Source organism: Berghia stephanieae, chromosome 2 (genome assembly GCF_034508935.2).
Source record: "Berghia stephanieae isolate SIO BIC M18660-M18661 chromosome 2, UCSD_Bste_1.3, whole genome shotgun sequence".
In the NCBI taxonomy this organism is placed as follows: domain Eukaryota; kingdom Metazoa; phylum Mollusca; class Gastropoda; order Nudibranchia; family Aeolidiidae; genus Berghia; species Berghia stephanieae.
In genome coordinates this window covers 81501249-81513129 of record NC_088361.1, presented here as the reverse complement: position 1 = coordinate 81513129, position 11881 = coordinate 81501249, and the positions used below count along the sequence as shown (strand labels likewise).

The 11881-nt window shown below is 36.8% G+C and overlaps 3 protein-coding genes across 3 annotated transcripts; all 3 read right to left on the bottom strand.

The window, feature by feature from the left end:
* Positions 1 to 2683: 2683 nt before the first annotated feature.
* LOC144964025 (uncharacterized protein F54H12.2-like) lies at positions 2684 to 3985 on the bottom strand. The gene has a single exon (XM_078897971.1). The coding sequence runs from the start codon at positions 3983 to 3985 to the stop codon at positions 2684 to 2686; it is 1302 nt and encodes a 433-aa protein (XP_078754097.1).
* Positions 3986 to 5552: 1567 nt separating this feature from the next.
* LOC144964024 (uncharacterized) lies at positions 5553 to 6610 on the bottom strand. The gene is made up of 2 exons (XM_078897970.1): positions 6312 to 6610; positions 5553 to 5985 (listed from the first exon to the last, which is right to left on the bottom strand). Exons 1-2 carry the CDS (start codon positions 6608 to 6610, stop codon positions 5553 to 5555), a joined length of 732 nt encoding a protein of 243 aa, XP_078754096.1.
* Positions 6611 to 8200: 1590 nt separating this feature from the next.
* Positions 8201 to 10783, bottom strand: LOC144964023 (uncharacterized). The gene has a single exon (XM_078897969.1). The coding sequence runs from the start codon at positions 10781 to 10783 to the stop codon at positions 8201 to 8203; it is 2583 nt and encodes an 860-aa protein (XP_078754095.1).
* Between the last annotated feature and the right edge of the window lie 1098 nt (positions 10784 to 11881).

Genomic DNA, 11881 nt, shown 5'->3' with positions numbered 1-11881 from the left:
AAGGTCATTCAGAGCAGCCGGTAGTCTAAATCATTTTGATTGGTTCTTTCAAATTCTCCGATCTTGATTGGATATCATATTGTCATAGTTTCGTCCGTTTGATTGGTTCTTTGAAATATATTTTTGTCGGGACAGTGTCGTCGCAAAATGAGTGGTCTTGTGAAAGCATTAATTCTCAATGTAGAACCAGATGAAATGTTCCATTGTGTTAAAACCGTGATAGATCAATGTTTTCATCTTTGTCATCAATCACTCTTTCAACAACCAGTATTGGATAACCCATTGGGTTTTTGCTCGATGATTGATACATTATTTCAGCAGCATATCAACTGGTATAGGATAGTGATTCTAATTGCTTATGCTAGAAGAGTAGCTTTACGTCATCCAGACAGGGAAAATTTTTCTCAGATCGTTAGTCTTCATCTTGAGAAAAACTTAATCATTGGCTCGAATCACATGGTGGTTGGTTAGCGATGCCTCGTCATATTATACCAGAAAGGTATTGGATAATGCGTCTCATGTGTGTTTTACTTCGTGTACTTTTGTCTTGACTGATACTGAAATGGAACTTTTTGTGAAAGATTTGCTTCTCGATCAACAGATAGATGATCGTTATCAGAAAGCAATTGCAGGATATGATAAGTATATTCACGAACATTTATCGACCTGTCCGTTGATAGAAACCAGAGAACAATTGTATATCGTCGCAGACGAATTATTCTCTCAGATCAGCTGGGGTAGAATCATTGTTTTTTTATGTTACATTAAGCGTGTACTCCGTATTCACCCGGATAGAGAAAACTTTGCTTTATTTGTGGGTTCATATGTGGACAAAAAACTCAGCAGCTGGATTAAGACCAACGGTGGGTGGCCCTCTATGATACAGGAGATTTCGCCCGTCAATCGTTGGACGAATCGAGTACTTTTCCCCATGATGTTTTACTTTGTGATTTGGTGTGTAATCGAACAACTCAATTATCTTTTGAGTTAATGATCATATTGATGATTCGAATCATTTTTTATGTTTTGAATAAAAGAAGTTATATCTTTTCATCTTGTATTTTTTACTCTTTGATAATTATATTACCCAACAATTTGTTACAGTTTCGAAGGATTCTTTTTTTATGCTAATTTTTCTTTGAAATTTAACGTGAACATTTCGAAACTGAAACAAAAGTAGTTCCCATATAATAAAATTAAAATCTTCTTTTACAAAAAAAAAAAAAAAAAAAAAAGAAAACCATAACAGACACAGTAAAAAAAAAACCGACATAAAACCATGTGTTGGTGAATAAAATTCATTTTGTTTTATTTTTTCACAACATCGAAAGCAATGTACTTTCACACACCAGTTACACCTTATACAATAATGATCTAAGGTCATTCACACATTCACATATCAAGCTTTTAAATCATCATTATAATTTTCTATAAATATTAATAAAAAAGAAAAAGCAAAAAACAACAAAACTTGACCAAATAAGATTACGATCTAAATAAAAATGTAATAATAATAATAATAATAATAATAATAATAAATAATAATATAATAATAATAATAATAATAATAATAATAATAATAATAATAATAATAATAATAATAATAATAATAATAATAATAATAATATAATAATAATAATAATAATAATAATAATAATAATATAATATAATAATAATAATAATAATAGAATTAAAAATATGATAAAACAAAAGATCATAGAAACAAACGAAAGAAAAAAAAACAAAAAAAAACAACAAAAAACAAAAAAAAAAAACACTTTCATACACCATACACATCTTATAAAATGATCATTCACACACTCAATCATTAAACATTTTTTTTTATAAATGATTAATGGGTAGCAATGTTACATATATATCATAAACATCATTTTCATCATCGTCATAATCATCATCAACAACAAAATATTTGTAATTAAACAATTTAAAGCAAGTCTTAATTTTATAAGCGATCAAGCAATCAAAAGCAAACGGTTAATGCTTATCAATTGTATTGTAATCATCATAATCATCATCATTTCATCATCATCATCATCATCATCATCATCATCATTTTCTTCATTTTAAAAATCATATATTAAGGTATAAAGTAAATAGAATTATGTCTTGTTTCGTGTACACGAAATAAATTTTATCATAAGGAATCTTTTTTTTTTTATTATTTTAAACAACAAACATTCCAATTAAGATTACCCAACCAAGGTGCCTCGGGATAAATGAGTAACAGCTCTTGCCACTTTTAAATCGTTCATACGTAAATGATAGGGATTAAAAATAGATAAAAGTTTTGACAAACTTTCACCTTTACTTTTCTTCAACACGAAATATATAACGTACAAACCACATGTGGAACTGGTTATACCCTGAATAATACGCGGGTTGTGTTTACAGCTTCGACTATTGTTTTCCACAAATCTTTGAATTGTCGGATACGCAGAAGGCGGGAACCCAAAACTATCCATATATTCTGCCTTTCCCATCCCGTTAAAATACACAGATACCCAATGTTTTCCGGGACCGGAACTCGACTCTGTGTTAATAATGTACGCAGCTGGTTGACGAGAATTCGGGTTGTTCGGAAGTCTATCTTTAGGATAAACACCTCGAAAAATTCGTCTCGCCCTAACGTGTCCGTTTAACATCGTTTCGATTTCTACGTTGTTCATGATGAAAAGTCAGTGATCACCTGACGAGTGCGATCAATTTCTATTACACTATCTAATTCGCTGTAACAGAACACAATGATCGGATCAGCTAGTGGGGTCGAGAATTTAAGTTCTAGTCTAAGCGACTCGCTTTTTACCAGTTCAAACTGGTTTCCGTCTAATAGCGATGGTGACAGATCAAAACCAAAAAGACTACAACCCTGAGAGTAAGCATTATAATCTATTCCATTTCCGGCATCGTTGTTAACCAGTCCAGCTGCTAGCATAAGACTGTGATAAGCTCTGACATATTGTTTACTACTGAAATTCGGAGTTAGTGCTTTGGACGGTATCTGTTTTCCGTTCAAGTACAGGGCTAGATAGGACAGATCAAAGTGCTGGAAATTAAAAGGATTCTTTTTGTAGTTTCCATTAAAGCTAGTGCTTTCGATTAGACCCAGTACGATCTTAGTCGGGGTTTGCGATAAAAACAAATTATCTTGCACTGCACTTAAATTTCCTTTTGGAATAGAAAAGGTTTTATGGACAACGCGCTTCATGGGGTATTTACAATTGCCGATGTGAAGTGCTTTCTCGTGTGACAGGGCCACGGCTGGGTTTAATTTAATCTTCCTAACATACAACGAGGCGTGTGTAATTACACTCTTAAACCCCTCAGCATCGGTCATGAGATGGAAAGCATCTTTAGACGGGATAAGCCTCAACTTTACATCAACTCCATTAATTAGATACCGTTCTTGATGCATGAAATCTAAATGTAGTTTTCCCATCATATCCACTTCTTTACTCTCTTTCACCAGCTCTTTCCGTGCATCGAAGCCAGCATTTGTACTATCCGTTATTTCTAGTTTACCCGGGGTGTCCTCGTGAAAAAATTCCATTGTCAGGTGACTCCTTTTCGCACCTTGATCATAATTCAACATTGTTTCTACAAAACTCCTAAAAGGATAAACGTTCTCACTTGACGTCACCAGAACATCGTTCAAAGTCATATCCACTTGTGAAAACAAGGCATGAAACCAGGTGTTAACAGGGGCAACATTGCTATCGGCGTCTAAATTAGTTCCATCCGCCTTTATTACTTTAACGCGTACGTGCATAAATGTGTTATGCAAATCCAAGTAGTCTGACGTCCCCCCGCTGATCGAAAATTCGATCGGACCTCCACTCGACAAAGTAGAGATCGGATGGTATTCCACAAACAAACCATCCTGAACAGCAGTCTGGGTGACGGGTAATGAGAACAGATCGAGTCCGCTGTGTACACTCTCTGCGGAATAGGGATGTAACAAAGCCATGATAATCAACCAAAAATGTCTTGAGCTACGTTCTTCCTACGTCTCTTCCTGGTCTTTTGTCGTGTCTGAGTAGGTCGTCGTCGTTTTATACGCCGAGTCACACGTCCGGGTGGCGGCGGCGGCGGCGGCGATGAAGTTGAAGTCAAACCACCCACGGCTCTGTTGAGTAATCTTTTCCCACTCTCCCCGCGCGTCGTTTTAAAGCTGTTTTAACATTTTGACCGGAAATGACGTCAGATGCTATTTGGGCACCGGTTTTTGCACCTTCTTTTAATAATGTTTTAGCGCCCGATTTCAAGATGGGAAACAGAGATCTCGCAATACCACCAAAGATACTCCCAAGCCCTCGACCTCTTTGATGTCTTCCACCAACAAACACGGGTAGACCACGTCCTGCTTGAGTACAGTAATAATCATCGTAACCTTTTTGATTGGATTTGAACACGATCCCTTTTGTCATGACGACTTTTTACGAATCGAATCTCTTCTTTCGAAAATGAAGTATCACGATAGACTTCCCTGAAGCAAATGTCAAAGGTTCGCCTTTGTCGTTGGTTAAAAGGATTTCAACCGTGTCAAAATTAAATAGTCTGAGAGGAACATAGTTAGGTTTCTCAAAAATATGATGAACTATGTCTTTGCTTCTATTTCCGCTCGGTACGCATCTCAAAAGAGGTACGACGCTATCCCCAACTATTCTAGGTTGAACGAGGTTGCAATATACGTATACTGCTTCGAATCCGACGTTTAGATGTAATGGCCTTTCACTCGACACAGACGTTGGACCGTATAAATAATGATTTGGAATATTCAAGAGATTGCTCAATGTCGAACTCAAGTGCAAAAAAGTTCCTTCCTTATATAGCCTTATCATTACTCTGCGAGTCGCACGGTCGTAATAAAATTTGATGAAACCCTCGTGCTTCTTTTTTATTTTCCTTCTTATATGAGTCATCATCGTTTTAACCAGTTCATCCGGTGACTCGTATAAACCCGATGGGATGAGTACGGTATCTTGTTCGCTGTCGTTAGTAACTCTAAACTCGAAAAATGCTTCATTCTCAAGGATGTTGTTATACGTGTTACTGAATAATATTTCTGATAAACCGACTTCGTATTCTGTCGATAAATCTAACACTCTGGGTAGTTTTGTAAAATAATGCCCTGGAGAATTATTCGGAAAATAGCTCATGCTGCTATTAGAAGGTAAGACTAAATAAGACATGATTAAACTCGTTTATTCAGTGTTGGATTTGGAAGAACGTAACCGAGACAACTACTTAGAAGTGCTACCCATAGTCTGTCTGTTTCTCCGTCACGCGTCAAGTTATATAATGATACAGACACAACAATCGACACAATCATCATCTGACACAAGAACACGATCTCCCCTCTAGGGACTCGTTTCCCAAACATAGACCAATAAGATGAATTTCTGTTGGAATTATTACTTTCACTTTCGGATCCTTCCATTTGAAAATTTAAAAAAAAAATAAAAAAAAAATAAAAAAAAAACAAAAACAAAACAACAAAAAAACAAAAAAAAAAACAACAACAAGGATGATAATTAATTGTAAACACGAAGATAAGACTTTGGTATCCAAGAGTTAAATGATGAATCGTAACCGACCCACTTCACCAAAAGTTCTTGTCCGCTTTTACGCTTATCCAAGACGGTCTCAATTCTGTAGATTTCTTTTGCACCAACTTTTTGCAGTTCTTGTTTATAGAAGCTTCCGCGCACGCATTCGTTCTGATCGTCTGTAATTTGGTAGGTTCTAGGTGTTGTTGAAATGGATTTTGTCACTGTAAATAACTCTTCGGTCCAAGAGGGTAGGTAGCCCTTTTTAAACAGTCGCCTACTTTTACTTATTCTCACACGATCGCCGATCAAAAGTTTTGCACTAGTTTTCTTTTTAGGTCGATCATCCAAATACAATGTGTTCCACACGTCCCCTTGATTTTTCTCTGTTACGTCAACAGGGCGTAACTTGATACTCCTATGATAAGAATGATTATAACTTTTCACTACTTTGGGTAATACGTCTTTGAATCGAGGAGAGTTCTGACGAGTAAACACACGCCACAGTTTTTCTTTGAGAGTCCTATTGAATCGTTCAACTACCGCAGCTTTAATATCCTCGTTCTCAGTAGTAAAGAAATCAATCCCATTCCGCTTCAGAAATTGCTGAAAGCTTTTATTGACAAATTCGAGGCCTTTGTCGGTTTGGAGCCGGATTGTTTTTCGACCAGACTCTAAAATAGTCCTGAAAGCATCTTTTAACGTTTTCCCGTTTTGTCTTTTATAGGAACAGCCCACGCAAACTTGCTGAAGACATCGATACACGTCAAAATGTATCTGTACCCGTCATTGTACGATTTCAATTGTTGAACATCAATGAGATCAGCCTGCCATTGATGGTCTATTCCACCTACAATAATCCGTCGACGCGGAAATTTGTAACGAACGGGTTTATGAAGGGTGTATGCGTCTTGATGAGAAAGCCAAGAGCTGACGACAGTTTTTTTAAGTTTCGTAGCAGTCTTTAACGGTTTAATACCGCCATAAGATCCCGGTTGATTAGGATTGTAATAGCGAGCGCGTAGTGTTTTATCTCCTTTCATTTGAATGAGACCCAGGCAGATGTTCTCTCCGGTTTAACCGTTTCTAAATTCCTCGACGGACGTTGTCTAATATACGCCCACCTGTCAGCATGACCGATGAGATCACGTGGGACGTTGGATTCCTGCAGAGCACGAGCAAAATATTCCCATCCTTCAGGGTTGACAGACTTTCTTTTGCGGAGTGCGTCATTGACTAGATCAAGAACGTTTGAATTTGGGATGATATTACCGCGATATTTAATCTCCCCTCTCGGGTTCCATTCAAGCTCTGTGTGTCTTTTGAGATAATCCAATAATCTCTCCGCTTTCTTTCTCAACGAAATAGGTACGCTCTCAATAATATCTTTTGTTAAAGTGTCGTGTTCTGTTGGGTCAGGTGTTCTTATTGATTGAGGATTGGTCTTAGTTACCATCTGATGTGATCGTTCATCTTTCCGCTTTAAGAATTTCCACAGCACTTGTTGATACAACTCTGCTTTTTCGATTGAGTTCATATCTTTTCGCGTTAGAATATCTTTCATCTGCTGATCAAGATCCCAAAGCTTTTCTGTGGACGGTTCGGTTATCGGTGATTCTCTTCGGGTGTGGATTGGTCCAAGAGACGTTGGTCCACCAATACCATTTTCTTGGCATGCTCCATCTCATAAACCACCCGCTAGTATTCCACCTAAAGTAGCCAAGACAGGTTGAAGAAGGGCACCTAATAGACCACCTTTTTGTAAAAGCTTCTTTTGTCGAGATGGTGAAGAGCCTTTTTTTGATAAAAGTCTTAAACTTCTCTTGTGTCTGATCAAACGCTTCTTTTGTACTGGACTGAGCGGAAGATTACCGCGTAATATATTCAGTGCACATTCGCATAACGTATTGATTAGATCCGGTGACGCTCCATTTAAAACTGCTTTTGCTACTCTGGGTTTAGCCTCTCCAAGAAGTTTCAACATTGAAACGTTACGTTTTACACGCGCAGACATTACTTTTGGATATAAACAACTTGTTTTTCAGGAGAAAAAACGTCTGTTCTTACACGAAGATGGTCAGGTGTATCCTGTCGAAGATCGATCACCAAATAACCGTGAGGTACGTCTGTTGCGTCCTTAAATGCGTCTAGTAAAAAATTTGTCTTTCCGGGATACAGTTGTTTTGCCAGCTGAACGATCTGCGAACGATCACGTGGATTTTTAAAAATAACGAGATAATGAGCATTCAAGCTGATAGTGCGATGTTCTTTATTTTTTGAGAAAAGATTTTGTACAAGATAAAACACTGAAATGTTATTGTGATGCGATTTTTTTGTAAATAATTTAGTTACGCTGTCATCAGTTTCGGCCATTAAGTCATCGAGTATCACAAGACGGTGTTTGGTTCCATCCCAAAAGGAAGATTTTGGTATCCCTTCTATAAAAGTTATCCCTTGTAACGCTTCAAAAGTTCTCTGCCACTCTCCATAACACCATATAATTTCTTCAGGTTGCGGGCTCATCATCTGATTTAAATGCTCAATAAATTTTGTGACCCATACAGTTTTACCGCTTCCAGAAGGACCGGCTATCAGACATGTAAACGGGTGTTTGAAGCGCGGATCCATGATTGTTATACCAATAGAGGTTCTGTACTGATTCCGTCGGAACTGACTTTTCTCTTTATATAAAAGTAAGACAGGCTGGCTCTCTGCTGTGTGTATGTATAAACGTTTGAATCTAGCACTCGAAATCCTTTATTCTCCCCTACTCCACTCTTTCGCGTTTGTAGCACCTTAAGATACTTTTCTTTTGTAAGATCGTTCAACCTCTTTGATAATCCCTTACAGCTCGTCTTAGACTTCCCTTTTCCAAAACAAATATACGTTTTTGAACAGAGTGCTACTCCTCCGTCTCCTTCATATTCTAACTTGAATAGACCCGGGGTTCGTCTGTCATATTTTTGCTGTGCACAACAACAAGGATATGGTGAAAAGTTGTTTTGTTTTTCAACAAATTCTCGAACATGTTTAGCACAAGCTACACTCGGAAACCAAGTATGGTAGTGTTTGTAAAATTCTTCAACTAAGTGCGGTTTCAAGAGGTCTTGAATATCGCAGTCGGAAAATGCAACGTATAGACTGTCTGTGTCCATCTCAAAAAGTTGGTAATCGGCCCTTGGAATAAATCTGTCTATGAAATCGTATTGAAACTGTAGCATCCTAAGTTTTGCATAGGAATAGACAAACGATCCGATTTGAATGGGTAGCGTCCATAGCACGGTACGTTTTGCTGACTCTATTTCGTGTAAAGTCGATGTCAGCGGGGTCATTTTTCTGAAATAAGGGCTATTGATGCTTTTTGAGACAACGTTTTTATCATCGGCATATGTAACTTTCGTATGTTTATCTAGCGCCTCGAGTGTCTTACCATATGCTGAGTTACCCATTAATTTCATAGTTTCGGCTAAGATGCTATTTTTAGGATTACGATCACCTTCGCGTCTAGCGTCTGAAACCTTTTGCACAAAATTTGAAAAACAAGCATTTGGTGTATATTCAATTACTTCTTGAATATCTTCTACAATAAGACCGTGATTGAGATACCATTTGAGTAATGGCGTTGTCAGTAATATTCCATCAGCATGGTAACTGCTAATCAGAGTGCGGCGAGGTTGCTTTAACAGATTGTTATTCACGGCGTATTGAAGCATGGTTTCACCTATATCTTCTCTCGAGACCAGGGTGTTTTTAAAGATTGGTGGCATTTCCGCGTAATAAGCGTAAAGGTCTGAAGGTACACTAATAGTACACTGAACGAAACCGAAAAGTTGGTTTTTGACAACTGCCGAAATTATCGATTCCTTGGTGATACGGGTACCTATTGTAAAACAGTTATTATGAAGCGGGCGTAGTTTCTGTAAAAAACAAGATATCCTAGGGTCTCTTTTCATTTTTTTCCATTCACATTCATAAATTTCTATTAGGGTAATTCCCAAAACGTTTCTGATATAAGCATTTTTTTCAGATGTTTTTTGTTTTCTTTGTTCAAATGTTTCACCAAAGAATGTGGTCTTATCTTTGATACAATCATGGCCATGAAAATAACAGCCTTGAAATTCGAGAGCAATTCGTTCAGTTTCAATAAACCCGTCGACCTTAACCTGTTTTTCGTGACCTAGATCTTTTTCTCTTCCATTAAATTTATGACGAATAGGAACACCCTTTATATAACTCATCCATTCAAGCCATTCAAACGCTGCCTGTCCAAACTTGTCTATTTTCTCAGGTTTAAACGCGTTACTTTTCTGTCGTCGGATAAACAGACCGCTAGGCATGTCTTGTTGAAGACAGTATAAATACAAACTATTAGCATCATAGCCTTTCAACGATTGTACAGGTTTATCTCCCCTGATACGTGTCCTGTTCTTTTCTATATAACGTGTAAAAATAATTGACGGTCCACCAACGATGTTAGATTTTAAAAGCTGATGAAGATGTTTATGCTTTTCATTGAATAATGAAAAAAATACATTTCTAGGAATGGTTTTAAATAAGTACCGGAGTGTGACCCCTGGGATCGATATCGCGTTTTTGAAAATGTCTAAACCTAAATCTTGATAGAATTGCGTCATGCGATCAATTGCGGTTAACATTGGTCCTACGTCACGAATATTGTAGAATATTAAAAAGTCTTTCATTGATCTCATCCCTTCCTCTTCCCACACTTTCTCACAGTACGCATAGTCTTCTTGAGAAATGGTGCAATTTTTTAATGAACTGAAAAATGCTGATATAGGCGGGAGAGACGTTTCCTGTAATCTATCTAGACGGTCAAAGTATTCGTAAGGAAAAAAAGACTTCTGTTCGGTTACATTATAGGCGTGAAGAAAATTTGAGTAACTAAATCCGGGTGCAAGATAATTACCCACATCTAAAAATTTTAACTTATTATTTGATACACAAAGAAAATTGTTGTTCTTTTTTACTACTTTGAAATTTTCTGTATTCATTAATCTCTTTACGAGGTAAGTTTTTAGAACATTTAAATCATACATTTTAGAATTGAAACCAATTACAATCATTTGATGAAGATAGCGATCTAAAACAGCTTTCAATTTATGATTATCACCAATTTGTTCATACGCGGATTTGAATGTCGTTTCACTGAGAAGAGCAAAGGCAAAAACACTGATTTCTTCCAAGTAAGACACCATACGGTTGACTAATTTTGAGGATCCCCTTCAGATATGTAACATACGGGTTTTTCGTAACTCGGAACATTTGAAGCGATTGCTATAGACATAGGTAAGTGTCTAGCATGATACATCGTTCGACTCGTTTGAGCTTTCGGTTTGGGTAAGTTATTCTTATCAAAATAAGACTCGATATCAAAGGTGCACCTAAACGGATACACGTAATCAGGATCAATACAAATTCCAGCTTCTGATAATTTCTCCAAATCGGTAGGAAGAAGTTGAAAAATCCCACCCGGGTACCTAGATTGAGTTGCATTTCCCTTACATATTTTCTCGTGACGTAACAAAGTCGAATGATTTGTCCAAAGTTTGCTACAATGACAACAACCGAATATCTTAATAGCCTTATCGAGGTCTCTGATATAACAAAAATGATCATTGACAAGTAAAACATACATCGTATTAGAATAAGTATTCGCACTTCTCCTAAAAACGACGTATCGTCCAGGAGTATGATCCAAGTCATATTTATAAACAATGACATTGATTTCAAATAGCGTCTCTATTTTGCCTAGTTCTCCTATGGTAACACCTGGAAATGCTGTTGGAAATGTTGATGTATACAGGCTGAATAAAGAGTGAGTGAATTTGTCTAAGTCATTAATCGAGTTTCCCCGAGCTAAAGCTAGGCATCTGAAGAAGCATAAATTATCGTTGTAAAAATCATTGGGTCTGTTATAATTGCATTGTAGAGTATATATGTATTTATTATTTTTAACACAAACGGGAATTTCAGCGTTACAACAACCAATAGGAAACTCTTTCATCTTATTGAGATAGAACGTGGTCGATAAAATAGACTGAACTCTGAAACGACTATCTGGTCTATGTTGACGGGCAAACTCCAAATGATCGTTATTACTAAAACTTTCAATAAATTCCTCAAAGTCCCTCCAATTACTGATAAGTCTGGGGATTTCTAATGCTCTGTTATTATTAATAGAAGAATGGAAAAAACGATATTCTGAATTTTCTTGGTTTTGTAACAGAAAAGAATGGCTAAAATTTATTTTCAATCTTACGCTTTGTCTGTTAAAAATCTCCTTAAGCTGTTGA